General features: G+C 56.0%; 1 protein-coding gene across 1 annotated transcript in view; it reads right to left on the bottom strand.

Moving 5' to 3' along the window:
• Positions 1-11,060, bottom strand: part of Atoh8 (atonal bHLH transcription factor 8) — a 31,609-nt gene extending 20,549 nt beyond the window's left edge. The window contains exons 1-2 of the mRNA XM_004844594.4: positions 9,954-11,060; positions 1,598-1,789 (exon numbers count right to left, since the gene is read on the bottom strand). Of these exons, the coding sequence (XP_004844651.2) occupies positions 1,598-1,789; positions 9,954-10,730 (969 nt within the window). The 5' untranslated portion in view covers positions 10,731-11,060. The remainder of the gene's footprint in view (positions 1-1,597; positions 1,790-9,953) is intronic.
• Positions 11,061-15,240: the final 4,180 nt, after the last annotated feature.

Genomic DNA, 15,240 nt, shown 5'->3' on the forward strand with positions numbered 1-15,240 from the left:
CATCTGTACAAGGCAGCATCTCTAAGGTTTCTTAGATTCGAGGTGATTTCAGAGGCAGCTCTGCAGGGCATCCTCACTTCCTCCCTCACCTCCCGGCTGGTGGGCCTGGCACCCAGCCTCCCCTCTGTCCACGGCGCTGTCAGCTCCCATCCAGCCGCCCGTGGAGGGAGGGCGGGACACGCAACCTCTGGTGGGTGGAGAGGGGGCGCCGGGAGAGGGGCCGCACTGCGCCGGGCCGCACTGCGCCTGCCCACGCCTCCCGCGGAGGACGGCTGCTGGATGCCAAGGAGTTCACAGAGAGTTTACAAACCTCCTTTGTCATGGAGCATGGCGGGGAGCCATCAATCTCTCCCTTCATTTATCCGCATCACTCTCCTGAGGAAAGCTGCCCAGAGCTTCCTCTCACCCACTTGATGAGGATTTCTTCTAATTAGTCCACGTGAAATCACCCCCAGGAATGCAGCCTACAATTACGGCAGAGGCGGTGGCCAGCCCTGAGAAGGGGCCTGGAGTCCATTCAGGGCGGAGGCCGGCTGGGGGCCCAGAAGCCTGGGGATCCACAGAGGGGCCTGGGGGAGGGGCAGGCTAGAAAGGACCGTAGTGACATCTTACTGACAGACTGGGCCCACTCCAGCCCTTTCTCCCTCCAGCCACAGGGGACCAGAGACCCAGACAGCTGCCATCATCTTTGCTCAGCACTGACCCCTGACTGGAAATGCCCAAAGCACTGTCATCTAACAAACAATGGCCATGTGCAACCCCAGTCCTCCTGCAATGATTTCCCCAAACACACTAGGCTTTATACAGGCTGTTCCCTCTGCCTCAGATGCTGTTCCCTGCTTTGTCTGCCTGGTGGCCTCCTAGTTGTTCTGCCTGTCCCAGCTCAAGCACCATTTTCCATTAAGATGTCCTCTAGAGCTCCCTTGGGCAGGAGAGTTCCTCTCTCCCTCCTCTACCTGACCTTCCCTGTCCCGGGCCACACTGTCAGCCCCTTATCCACTTGTGGGAGGGTCTTTCTGATCATCCTGTGGGCTGCATGGAGACCAGGCCCATGCTGCTGTCATCTTTATGCCCCTGCCCAGCTTTCTCAGCTGACAGTTGGGGCTCAGTAAATCTCTCTAAAATGAATGAATGAATGAATCAGTGAATGAATCAATGACAAGCATGCAAATGAACGCACAGCCTCGTATAATCCATAGGCTTAAGCCCATCCCCAGAACCTGCTGAGGCTCCTCCTGGGCTGTTACCCTGCTCAAGGGAGTCTCACCCTGATGCGACATCTAGCAGGGGACATGTGGGGAACTCAGCATCAGAACACATAAGATCAGAAAGGGCTTCTGGGATAAAAAAAAAATCCTCCTCCTCTAAGTGAAGAGCAAACCCAGCCCCACAGACACTGGGTGACTGTCCCAAGTCACCCAGCAGCTCCATTACCAGGGCAGTGTCCCACCCAGGATCCCAGGGGACTCTCAGAAAATTCCAAGACGTTGATCTCTCTGGCTCTGTGGCAGTCCTGGGCACATGTGGTGTGTTCCTAAAGTCCTGTTCCTGCCTCCTGTGTACTCCCAGAGGTGGTTGCCCGAGCACTGGTGCTTACCTTGCGCTTCTTGGCACGTCCCTCGGCCTGCAGGGTGCGAGTGCAACGCTGCACGCATTCGGAGAAGCTGAGGTTGCTGTGGTCGGCGCTGTAGTCAAGGTCAGCCAGCCTTGCCAGGGACAGGATGTAGTTGCAAGCAATCCTCAGGATAGCCAGTTTGGACAGCTTCTGCCCATATGAGTAGCACGGCACCTAGGGGCGGCAGGGAGACAGAGTCAGAGGGGCTGCATGTGCTCCCCACACCCACCTCGGCCGGGGTACCTGCCTGAGGAGTATCTGGACCCTCTGCTCTGGTTTTATGATCTGTGCTAAGCACCTGGTGTTCACACACATAGCTCATCCACACACACTTGGGGATGTATCCATATCCACATTTTGCAGGGGAAGACAATAAGGCTCAGCTCATCCTGAGAGTCAACCTGAATCGAAGCACCGTCCATTTCCACCCTGACGGAGCTCTGTCCTCCTCCCTCCCTGAGAAGGTCTCTCTAAGAGAACGGATTATTTTTTTAGCTCTAATGTTCCATTCATTCATTCAGTGGCACTTATTTTGCTGAGCGCTTGGGGATCCAAAAATTAAAAACTTGACTCCTGCCTTCAAAGAAGTTCAACTCTAGAGCAAAATCATAATGTCCTAAGAGATAGCCACCAGCTTGCTGCTAGGTATGGCATACGGCAGGTGCATAATAAATACTAACAGGCCCAACCAGACTCGACACATTTGCCAGTCATTCAGCACCAACTAACCATTCACTAACTGCAGAGGGATTTACACAGGGAAGAGACGGGCCTCTCATTTCCAAACTCTCCACCACCACATGTGTGCTGCGGTACAGAGAGTCAGGAAGACTGCAGCACACTTGAACACAGAGTGGTGTTGTGACATAGAAACATCTCAGAATCTATCCAACCAGCACTAATCCATGGACCTCCCGTCTCTCTGGTGCGCTGTTCAACACAGTGGCCAACGTTGTCCCCGCACCGCCGAAACCGAGGCTCTGGCTTCCCCTTCTCTGAGGCTCTTGGGATCTACATGCAGCATACACATCTCTGACTAAACTGTATGCCCCGAGAGTGAGAACCACATGGCATACCCACACGAGTATTTAGGGGGTACCACATACTCCAGCCACTCTTCAAGGCCAGTGGTTCCCAACTAGAGAAGATTTTCTCTCTAAGACTGCTGCTGACCTCCCCAGGCCTGCCCTACACCAAACTGTCATCTTTATGCCTGCCCTTAATGGTGCTCTGATGGCGCCCTCTGCCCTATCCCCATTCCTGGGGCTCCTTTGGTGGTCAGTGTCCCTGTGAGCTGGGAAGCTCACAGCTCAACACAGCAGGCCCTGGAAAGGATGGGTTGGATGAGGAAATGACTGAACATATGGGTGATCTCCTTCCAGTCACCAGGTGACTCCAGGATGTTTTGAGCCAGGTTCAAAAATCTCTCATCTCTCTGAGGATTCAAAGTACACATGCCTTTCTGTCACCCAGGTTCAACTCCTGGCTCCAGCTCCGCTGAGCTGTAAGACCCTGGGCAAGTGGCCAAACCTTCCTGAGCCTCAGTTTCTTTGTCCTATTGCATAGAAGAGCATGGCTGGTAAAAGTCAGCAAAACTGTGACTGTGGATATAGCAGAAGGCCCCAAAGAGTGGCTCCAGAGAGGGGTGAGAAGCGGGAGGTCTGCAGCCAGGACACAGTGCCTGCTACCCTGCACCCAGCGGGGACTCTGAGACTAGGAAACATGAGGTAGAGAGGGAAGCGACAGAGAGAGAGACAGGGGTCCTGCATCCGCCCTTCCAGGCCTGGCTGCCGCTCCAAATCCATCCAAGAAAATCTGGCAGAACAGTACGCTTTGCCTGCTCCTAGCCAGAGTCCAGAAAATCCTGCTTTATCAGCCTGAACAAATAAACAAGATCTGGCAGTCCTGGGGCAGGGAAGGGGTCTCAGGGGCTGGCCCAGCACTTCTGCCTGTGCCTCACCCAAGGGAGGCAACGCCTGCCTTTGGGGGTGGGGTGGAGACGGGGCACCACACAGTGCTGTTGTCACTCAGAGGTCATTCTGGGGGTCTTCCTCAAACAGCCAGCCCTGGTGTGCCTGGGCCCTGAACACCTGGGCTCTGGGAGGGAGCTTGGATCTCTGTGTGTGTAACCCAGGGTCACTGCCCGAAGGCAGAGCAACAGGTGAGGCCAAGGCTGACCCACGAGCCTTATGCCAAGTTCCGGGCCAGCTCTGTCCCAGATTTGTCACTCTGTCCTGATGCTGCTGCCAAGTTCCTGGTCTAAGCAGAAGAAAAGCATCGATTGAGCGCCTGTCTCTCTGGCACCATGGTAGTTGCTCACAGGTGGTATTATCCCACTTAAAACCTCCTCCAGATAAAGATGAATGTCCCATCTTCACAGGAGGAAACAGGTGACATATTGGGTCCTGGATTGCTCCATGGATACCTGGCTGGAGCCAGAAGCTCATCTGACTGGCACACCAAGAAGACATGTGCCACAGGGCTCTCTGGCTCCCACTACCACATATGGAGACAATAAGGGCATCTTTTGGGCAGCTTATCTCTCCTTCCCTGTCCCCAGGGGCTGGCTCCTCAGCTCACCTGGGCCACTCCAGGTCCTTCTGGTACTTGTGCCCCAGAATGCAGCCCCCAGCTCCCCATAGCCCAGCTCAGAGGCACCTGGCCAGGGCTGCCCTGCAACATGAGGGTCCACAGGGCTGGGAATTTAGCTCAGTGGTTCTGCTGCCTGCCTCACAAGCACAAGATCCTGAGTTCCATCCCTGGTACCAAAAAAACCCAAAAAACAAAAAATCCATGAGGGTCTACTGACTCGTTCTGCTTCTGGAAGGTGAGGGGAGGCAGGAAGGGCTGCTCTGAATTCCAGGCACTTCCTAGTGCCCAGGTATGGGACAAATGCCTTCACCTTTCTGAGCCTGTTTCCTCCTCTGGAGGGGTGGGGACAACAATATCTGTATATCTCCTTGAGCTGCAGGGGCTGCATCCAGAGGCCACACCAGTGTCCATGCAACAGAGATGCCCCCTGGCTGTGGGTCCAGGCCCCCTAGTACGCAGCCCGGGCAGAGGGTGCGGTTTCAAACATACTGCTAATATTCATCCTTAAGCAGCCTATTGAGGTAGAAATGATCACTTGCACTTTATGGAGAAGCTCTTGACCCTCAGGGATGTTGGAATTCCCTAGTCTCAGCTGGTTTGGACCTCATGGCTTAGCAGGGCTCTCTCCATTTAGCCAGCAGAAACTGCCTGGGGACTCAGTGGAGCAGCTGTAGCCTAAAGTGGGGTGGCCCACAATGGGAGCTGGGGGTGGAGTGTTCTGGGCTGATGACCCCAGGGGACCCGACTGTGTACACGATCTCTCTGAGCATCCACAGGGAGGTCCAGCATCCCCACCCACCCCACAGCCTGCAGAGGACCCAGGGCTGTCATCTCACCCCAGTCAGAGGGCCCTGGCACAAGGAGGAGGCAGGGCCACCTGGCTTCCACATCCAACCCTCGGACTGCAGGATATGTTTGTGCTCATCCCACAGGATATTTAAACTTCAGAGGAGCAGGTCTGGGCATTTTCAGAAGGTCCACATGTCCCCCAAGACTATCCCACCCCACCTGCTAAGCTGGACTCTCTCCTGGCTCTAGCAAGCAGGAAAAAGCAGAAAGAGTGCTGGCTGGCAGCATGAGGGTCTGGCTCTACCCCTGGCCTTAGGCAGGACCCTAACCATACAGGAATTCAGTTTCCTCACCAATAATATGGGCAGAAGAACATCTGCTGCCTCCAAACAGGATCACAGTGGGCAAATGGGGAAAAGTGCCATCAAAAAAAAAGCCTAGTATCTTCCAGAGAATGTGAAAGAGGCCTCAAAGACCTCTCCCTTCTGTACCAACCCTGGCCTCCTCTTCAGTGCCATCCCAGATGCCCTCCTGGAAGCCACCAAGATTCCTGGGCCCACAGGGCTCCAAGGGCCCTGGATTCTGTCTGAAACTGTTCTCTAATTGTCTTGTGAGCATCCGTGAGTACCACGTTCTCAGGGCAAAGCCACTCAGCCCAAGCTTTTCAGGGCCCCCATCAAGGTCTACGCAGCCACAAAGCCACAAGACCCAGCCACTAGCCTGGATCTCCATGGTGAAGAGCCACGGCCCCAGGGCCAGACAGGCCTGGGGACAGATTCTGGTAACTGTAACCTTGAGCAACTTGTGGCTCCTCTCTGTAAGTGTTCTCTACTGTAAAAATGGAAAGGCAGCTACACAGATAGGCAAAACAGGCCCCAGGCAGACACCTTGGAATAAGGCTCACCAAGTAGCCACCATGGTGAGTGTGACATGGGGTCAGGGAACAGCCCTCTGTCACCTTGCCTCTCCTACCTGTGTGGAGTCCCTAGTGCAAGCAGCCCTGTCCCTCGTAGCCTGAGGGGGATGTTCACAGACTTCAGTGGATCCCCTGTGTCCCTCTTTCACCCCAGGGAATATGGAAGTGAGGGAGGTGCTGAGCTGGGGCCACCATTCCTGTCCCCTCTGGAAGCACCCTGAGTTCTCTGGGCATGGAACCTCTACAAGAGTCCAGGGGCATAAGAGGAGATGATGTGGGCCCATTTACTATGTCCCCACTTTCTTTAGAGGCAGCCTGTGAGGTCCTTCGCTGCCCTTATCTACTGCCAATCATCCATCGCCACTGAGGGGCTCTGAGGGACACAGGAAATCCATGGTAGGCCAGATGCCCAAGGGTGGGCACAGCTGAGGAGCCACAAGTTACTGCCAGGAGACCGAGGCCCCCAGTTTGGGCCCTCCCCTCCCCCTCCCAGCAAGGCGAGCCTTTCCCTGGACCCTCCCACCTGGCAGGGAGCAGCCCGAGCACGGCCAACCCAGCTGTGCACACATGGCCTTCACATGAGGCAGCCGGGAGGGCTCTGGTGCAGCTGGGCCAGTGGCATGTGCTGCAGCCTGACCATCTGCCCTGCACACTCTCTGCCCCCAGCCCAGACATCTCTCCCCAACCTGCAGCCACACAACCGCCCCCCCCCTTGCTCCCTCCTGGTCTGGAGCACAGTGGATATGACAAAACAGGGGTCTGGCAGGCACCCACGTATTAGAAGGGGACAGCATCCGTGGCCCAGACAGTTGAGGAGCACAGCTGCTGAGAGCCGGGGCCCTGGAGTGACTCACTAACCCTGATCCAACCCAGGCTCTGGGGACAACAGCACTCAGTCTGCAGGCCACTGAGGCACCACCACACTGGAACCTGGAGAATGACACACCCAAGTGATTTGCAGCTCAGAACCTGTGAGGCCACGTATGGTGACACAGGGCTGCGAGGCCTCAGCCAACTCACACAAGCTCTCCTAAGGGCCCCATGTGTGAAGCGACACAGGAGTGGGGAAAAAAAGACAGCAACACCATTCATTATATGAACTGGTGGACACAGCATGCTTAGTACATCACCTGGTCTGAAGCAAGTATCTGATCAATCCTAATTCCTGCTATAATGACTACAGATTCTGATGGCTGCATCTGCCCAGGGCCTTGCCCAGCCCTGAGAACCTTACCTTGTTGATGCTTTAGAAATGTTCATTCCTCCCACTGCCCCTTCACGACTTCGTTCACTCTTTGCACCAAAGCTGTGTGCACAGTAAGCGTCAGCGCCACTTTAGCAACTAAGGCCCAGACAGGAAAAGCCACACAGGAAGCTTGCGACAGAGACAGGTTTCAAAGCGAGCCTCTGGACTCCCAAGCCAGTGCTCTTTTTACTATACCAGGAAGCTGCTCAGGGAAAGGAGCCCCCAGCCATATTAGCTACAGCCCTATTTGGACAGAGCTGCCTCCTGCCTTCCTCCTTCTGGAGGGTCTGGTCCATCTCACGTCGGGGCCTGAGCTTCTCCTTGTCTAGATCGGGCAGGGTAGTGGATGCATTTTGTTTTGTTTGTTTGTTTGTTTGGGTACTGGGGACCAAACTCAGGACCTTGCGCTTGCCAGGCAGGAGAGGTGCCACTGAGCTACATCCCAGGTCCTGGATGTGTTTTATAGGAGGGAGACCGAGGTCCTGGGAGGGACTATCAGATGGGTGCTATGGTGGTAGAGACCTGGTAGGTGTGGCCAAAAGAACCCTGGTTATATTCTTTCCTTCTCAGACAACAGGCTGGTGTCCCTTCAGTCTAAACAGTCTTTCTAGGGAAAGAACAATCATTGGAGCAAGGAGGGAGGAACAGAAGGAGGTGCCCAGTGTTTGGGTGTTCTTGGGCATGTGTAAGGAACGTGTGTGCACATAGGTGTGTGGAGCCACACGTGGGTGAACACACACTATCTCCCTGAGAGAGCCTGGGCTTGCTCCTGCTCACGCACACCGAGCTTGACCCTTTGATAGAGAACTCTCCACAGAGGAACAGAAGCAAAGGAGACCAAGACTAACAATGTTGTCTCAGAGTTGGAAGAGAGCACCACCTTTTCTGGGATACTGCAAACATTCCAGGTCAGGGTTGGGAGGGCACCCAGGGCACTGACCCAGATGCCATTATGGGAAGCATCTGGTCAGAGGGTGCATTCCAGAAGCCACTGTCATCGTCCTTAGGCCACTGGATCATCTTGGACAGATCCCTTCCTTCTCTAGGCCTCAGTTTTGCATCCTATGAAATGGGTTCATCCAGTCCTAACAGGATGTTGTGGAGATCCAGAAGAGGGAATTTACCATTGAGAGATGCAAACGCCATGGGAAAAAATGACACATGGCAGACACTCAGAAAGCATCAACATTCTCTCTGGCAGTACTCAAAGAGGTAGCTAGCTGGAGGGCAGCAAGGGCTGCCCTGGCCATCCAAGGACCCAGCTGTTGGCCCTACCTGCTTTTCACCAGCTGTGAGGCTGTGGGCACGGGGCCTCCTCATCGAGGGGCTTTCCCAGAGGCCAGGTAAGCAGGTGGCCAGAGCTCGCCCTGCCCTTCTGTCATCCTTCTGTCCCATGGACCAGACTGCAGGGCGCCTCACGAGCTGCCGCCCTACCCAGGCATTCAGGCACAGAGCTGTCAGCCCAGGGTGGCACTGACGGCTCCAATGGGCCCCCTGCCCAGGGCCCAGCTGCTGTAGCTGCAGGCAATGGCCCAGCCTGGTCTGTGACAGCCGCCTGACCCCCACCCCATCTCACTGATGGAACAGCTCTCCCAAACTCAAGCAAGGCACTTTGGCTCAGAAGCTGTAGGACCCTTTTCCCCCAGGTATTCAATGTCCTTCGCCCAGATGCCTACAAGCACTACTGACTCTCCCAACCCCCAGGAGGAGGAAGAGAGTGTATTCCAAAAGGAGATGGTGTTTTCTGAAATCCTGTGGCTGGCTAAAGCCCAGAGGGGTTGAGTAACTTTCTGGGAGTCAAACAGCAAGTCAGCTGCACAGCAAGCAAAAATCTTCACCCATCAACCATCACAGCCATGCCAGCCCTCTCCACGATTTGGATGGGGGACTTACTACCCCCTTTCTAGATCTCCCCTCTTTCTAAGCAAATGAAAAGCTCAGAACCCCAGGGCAGTGCCAATCTTGTCTAAAGTAAAATTGTAAACTGCCCTCTTCTGTTATCAATAATTCTTAAGTATTCTTCCACCACCCCAGCAAGGCCACTGTCTGGGGGAAGGCAGCCCCACCAGCCCGAGAATGAGAAGCTCCCAACTCATCCCCGAAATAGCTCTGAAGATCCCCGGAAGGAAACCCCCACCACCAGCAGCCAGTTCCCCAAGAGCTCCTGCCTCACCAGGAGAGGAGGGATCTTCTGGGAGCCCCCCCCCCCGCCCCCAACTCCAGAAGCTGCCCTTGGAGAGGGGCCGCTGGCTGTGCCTGGTCCTCAGGGCCACCAGGCTAGGGGTCCAGAGCCCAGAGGCAAGCCAAGGGGCTCAACTATCCCTTAATCACCAGCAACCACAGATCTGCACCTCTACAGTGCTCTCCTCGCTGCCACCAACAGAGGGCCAAGACCCCAACCACGCCAAATGCCCAGAGAAGGGTCGTCCTCCCCTCCCCCTGCCCGAGACAGATCCTCCCCTCCCCGTTCTGTTCCCTACCGCGCCCCAGGAATTCCGGGAGACAAATACTCGCTGCCTTAAAAGTGAACTATGAGGGCTGAAGTCAGGAACGCACACCCGGCTTCCCTGGGACCGGGTGGCGGGAGCTGGGACAGCCTGGGCCAGAGATCTCCAACCCTGACCACACTTAGCAAACCAAGATGCGTACAGACGCTGATTGCCCATACTCTTCTGGGCTCCGGGTTGGAACAGGCGTGGACAGCTTGACCCTTAAACGTCCCCTTATCCAGCCTACGGTCCCCGGCCCCGCACCCACCCATCCCTTTTGCTACCGTGCTGAGACGCCCGCGGTACCTGCTTCCTGAGCGCCTCGAAGGCCGCGCTGATGGTGTGCACGCGAGTCCGCTCCCGGGCATTCGCCAGGAGCCTCCGGGTCTGTTGCAAGGCTTTGATCTCCGACGAGGCGGCGGTAGCTTCGCCCGGCCGTCTCCTAGGCGACGCCGAAGAATCCGGGTGGTTATTGTAAATTACGTGTGAAATTGATGAGTAGGAACTTTCCCCCGGGCGCGTGGGGGGCGAAGGACGCACTGAGGACTCCGAGGGCGCAGCGGGTGCGGGAGGCGCGGACTGCGTGGGGCGCGCGGGCGGTGCGCACAGCAAGATGCGGGGACGCACGCCCGGCTCCCGAAAAGGCTGAGTCTCCGGACGCCCAGGAGCAGGGCCCGGGGGCGCTGGAGGGGGCGGCGGCGGCGGCGGCGGCGTGGGGAGTCCGGGCACCACTGCGCTCAGGGAGAAGCCGCGTCGCCGCGCGTCCGGGACTTCGGGTGCCCGGGAGCCCCTGCGCTCCCCAGCCGGGTCCGCTGAGGGAGCTGCGGGCGTCAAGAGGGTTGGCACTGGGGCCGGGGCCGGCTGCAGCCGCAGGGTCCTGTCCCGCAGCCCGTTGGTGGCGGTGGCGGTGGCGGTGGCGGTGGCGCCGGGTTCGGGCGCTTCCAAGTCCAATCGGAAAGTTTTATAGCCGTTCGCGCGCCGCGCCGGCTCCTTGCCTTTCCGCCTGAGCTTCTTGAGGCTGTGCAGCTCCTGCACACACACGGGCTTCCACGACCGGTCCTCGAGAGCCGGGAGGGGCTTCATGGCATCCCCAGCTCGCCCTTTCCCTCCCCACGGATCCCCTCGCCCCGGGCAGCTGCGCCCCGGGCTCCGCGCGAAGCCGCGGGCTGTGCGTCCCCGAGCGCTCAGAATGTCATCTGAAGTCGCGGCCGCCTCGCCAGCATTTCTGCAGCACGCCCGCTGCGCTCCATCTGTGTTTGTTTAGCCTCAGTTTACACAGAAGCCCGGTTGGCGAGATCAGTCAGCGCCGCCGCCCGGAGAGGAGGCAGCTCCCGCCGCCACCGCCTCCCCAGCACGGCCGCCCGAGCCGCTGCGAGCGCCTTTAAAGAAACAGGAAGCATTTTTCAAAACAGCTGGGCTGCCGGCCGCCTCCTTTGTCCGCGTGCTCCCAGCCTCCCCCTACCCCCACCCCCTGCCATCTCCCGCGCTCCCTCCCTGCCCCCTACTCAGTTCGAGGACGCTTGGCTTTCCCCGAAGGACAGTAGGCTCCCTGCACGTGGCTGCTGGGTCCTCTGCCCTTCCCCAAATCACAGCGGGGCCCTCCCCACTCGATGACAAGAAGCCCAACACCTTGGCCGCCTCCTGCCCATACTCGCCAAGGTAGAGAGACATCAGGAGAGTGGCCAGGGGCACAGGAAGGGCTCCAGAGTTGCCAGCGACCCTCACACTCTCAGCGAGGCAACAGCCTCCTCTCTCCGGCTTGCTAGAGGAGGGGGAAACAGGCTCAAAAGCAAAGTACTCCAGGTGACAGAGGAGTCAGACAGGGAAGAGTGGAGGCTTCAAATCCTGCCCAAATAGCATCTGTGAGAACCTGAAGTCACCTCACCCCAGGCGCCCTGCCAGGCTTGGATTTACTCACCTATGAAATGAGAAATGTGGAGAGGGAATCTGCCTGTCACATCCTTGCTGTGAGGACTGAAAGCACCAGACACTGGAAGGTGCCAGTTAAAAGGCACCTGTGCTGATTGTTATTAATAACTGAGGCAGAACAGCTCCCTAAGGCAGAGTTCCTGGGTTCAAACCCCAGCTCTGCCACTTACTGAGTGACCTTGGGGAAGCCACTTACTCTTGCTGTGCCATCCTCTCCCCACCTGTAGGACAAGGGTCATCATGGTACCTTCCTCCTAGAAGATTAACTGAGCATCTGTGTGCAAAGAACTCAGGCCTTTGCAAGGGCTCCTTAGCTGGCAAGGGCACAGGCTGACTCTCTGGATGCCAGTCCTCTGCCACCTCATGGGAGATGCTGGAAAGAAGTCAAACAAAGAGGCCCGTACATCCTTGCCAGAGCCCTCCTCCCCATGGCCACCCCGCAGGGCAGCACAGGGCCTCGGTCCGGGCTGATCCTTTCTCCTGGGCACTGCCTTCTAGAAGCAACTGGGCACTAACAGCTCAAAAGGTGGAACCCTTGACCCTGGCCTTAAACTCTGGTGAAAATACAAGGGCTCACACTCAGACAAGAGTGCCCAGGGGTCTGGAGGAGACAGGTGCAGGGCAACCTGCAGCACATGGGGTTCTGGGCTGTGTGTCAAGGGTCTGACAGAACATCCCAAGGCAGGAACGTGGAGCTGGGGCTCAGGGCCTAGATTGGCCTTGGCTTTTGAACTCTCAAGCCCCATGACCAAGCAAGGCAGTTCATCCTTCGAGGGCTGTTTCTGTCTTTGAGGATGATAATCCTGCCCTGCCAACTTCTCAGGGTAGTTGAGAAAGAAAAAGGAGATCACAAATGTAACAGGCCTTTAACATAAGCCTTCAAATACACACACACACTCCGATTCATGAACTCTCTTGGCTCATAAATGCAGAAGGTGCCAGCATGTGCTCTTTGAGGAACCTCTTCCCTGGATATCCACAGCTTCCTGCACCGCATCTCTGTCCTGAAGACCAGTGTCCCAAGGAGGAGTCCTCCATCTCCTGCTGCTTCCCCAGCTTGGGACCCCAGAGCCCTGGCCTTGCTCCCAGGCCAGGAATCTTCCCTCCCCTCCACAGAGCATGTGCACCTCCCCTTTGATGAGCTGCTCCTTGATGGCCACCTCCTGTAAGCCTTTGCTTGCCTCTAGAGCTGGCCAGGGAGAATTGTTGCAACTTGCCCACACTGTACATGCTGGACTCCCTAGGGGAGTTCTGGAAATGCTGCCTCTTTCCTTCTTTCCTGTCCCCATGAGTTGGTGCCCAGAAGCCTTTGAAAAAGACAACCAGTCTCCAGCACCAGCCTCACAAGGGTAAGGTCCCAAGTTTGATCCCCGGTACCAAGAAAAAAAAAAAGACAACCAGTCATCATGTCCTTTCCATACCTCTGTCTGGAGACTCAGTCCCAAACAAAGGAAAAGACCCCGGCTCCCCCACTTCTTGTTCATCCAGCCCATCAGTGGCAGAAATGCAGAAGAAAGTCAACCCCTTCTTTCCAGACCTCAGTGTTTTCTGTAAGATGGAGACAATGACAATAGCAGCGCACCCTATAGGGCTGACATGAGGGTTAAACTGAGGCTGAGAACACAGGGCTCACAGGGTGTCTAAAGTCACTGCATGGTGGCCCGAGGCATCCTGGGTCAGTGCAGCTGTCCAGCCCACTTGTATCCCAGGATCTGCACCAGACTCAGGTGCAGTTGTAGACTAGGGTTCCCGTGGCTCCTTGGGGCATGTAAGAAGCTTTTGCAGGACTGAATATTTTTCCTAAAGAGTCCAGGCTGCATTCAGGAAAATTGCATCTTGATTGAGTACCAAGGGCTCCACTCAAGCTGATCCCAAGCTCTTTCCTAACTCTCCCCAAATAGGGGAGAAGGCACTGACTTCCCAGGGGGTGAGAGGGAAGGAATGGGTAGGAACTGTCAGCCATGATGGGTAGAGGTCGAGCAGGGCTTCCTCCTCACTTTGCTACCTCTCCCACTGGCCACATTCGGCGCCCTAACGGTGGTGACAGGCAAGCCTAAAAGATACCTTCACTTTGCCACTCACCAGCTGGACGGTTTTCTGCAGTCCCCACAACCTCTCTAAGCCTCGGTTCATTGGTCATTAGGTGGAACAGTGTGTGAACAAACAGAAAACTGTAAACAGCCCAGGTGAGAAGGGTCCCTGTTGCTGCCATTCCCAGCTTACCAAGTCCCTCACCTTTAAGATCCACACCCCCTGGCCTAAGGGCCAAACCTGCCTCTCTCCCGGGGATCTGAATCCTGCCTTCTCACGCTTTGCCTCCTTGAGAAGTGGGGCAGAGACCAGTTGGCCAGCGCCCCCTGGTGGTAGAATGCTGACGGGGCCGCGCAGGAAGCTACAGTTTCCTCCACAAGGAACTTTTGATGATTTGGGCCCTGTAATGACAGGAATGTGAATTTCAAAAATTCCTAGAGATGCCAGGATCAAAAAGCTCTCAAGGCTCCAGTTGTCTTTGGATGGGACAATGCCGATATCCCCCAAGAAAACATGTTTCATTAAAACTATTTCCCATTGTAGGTTTTCTGGAAGAACATAATGGTGCCACATAAAGGTTCGTATACCTCGGACAGCTGCCCCAGGGAACAGGAAAGGAAGACAAACTCTTACTGCTAATGCCACTGGGAACAATGCTAGACAGCCAGGAAATGGTAATTCCCACCACTCAGGGAATGACCACTCCTATTTCACTCATCTTCCAACAATCCAGGAAGGGAAACCCATTCTACAGATAAGAAAACCAAGACTCGTACAGAAAAAAGTTGTCAACAGAAAGAAAGTAACAGAAGTGAGATATGAACCCAGGCCCACTCACCGAGAAAAACCTCAAGCTTTGAACCATTGTGCTTCATTGCCTTCTAAGACCACACAATCAGCAATTGGAGGCAAATGTCGGGGTCACCTATGGGACTGAGCTCTTTGGCTGCCAGCTCACTTTGCTTGTGCTGCCAGCCTGAGTGGGCCTCTTGCTGCCTGGATCTCAGCTGGAGCCACTGGGCCCCCATGGTCAGTGTCAGGTGACAGCATATGGATCCAGGCACTGGTGCTTTCTTGTGCTGTTAGATGGTTGGTACACACGCACCCCTCAAGGGATGGCCTCAAGTGCATCTCAGTCCTATGAGTTCAGGGCCAGTCCCATGAGTGCCATCTTCCCAGCTGATTACCAGGAACCTGGGGTGCTTGGATGTGAATATTCCTGGCTATTCTGATTGTCCCAAATGGGTGTGCATAAGAGGAAGAGGGGGAATTACCCTACCAGGAGGACCCTCTCCTGGTGGAAACAACACAGTAGAAATGGCACCCGGGGCAGAACCAGCCAGTGGAGTTCAAAGAACCCAGTCACCTGGGGCCTCCTAAACCCCCTCTTTGCCTCCCAGCCACAGCTCCAGCACCATGAACCAGCAGGACTTTGCATCCAGTGCCGAGACATCTAGGCAGGATGCCTGGAGAAATGGATGCATCCATCTCTCTGCACCCAAGAGACCATCCCAGCTGTGGAGAGTTGAAAGCCTGCAGGCTGAGACAGAGGCTGCAAGCTGGGACAGAGGCTCTGCAGAAGGGAGTCGGGGAGGCCTGCTGAGTCTCCCCTCAAGCACATGCTCTGCATCCG

This window comes from Heterocephalus glaber, unplaced genomic scaffold (genome assembly GCF_053883595.1).
Source record: "Heterocephalus glaber isolate CG9 unplaced genomic scaffold, H.glaber_assembly_v1.0 deba00000470, whole genome shotgun sequence".
In the NCBI taxonomy this organism is placed as follows: Eukaryota; Metazoa; Chordata; class Mammalia; order Rodentia; family Bathyergidae; genus Heterocephalus; species Heterocephalus glaber.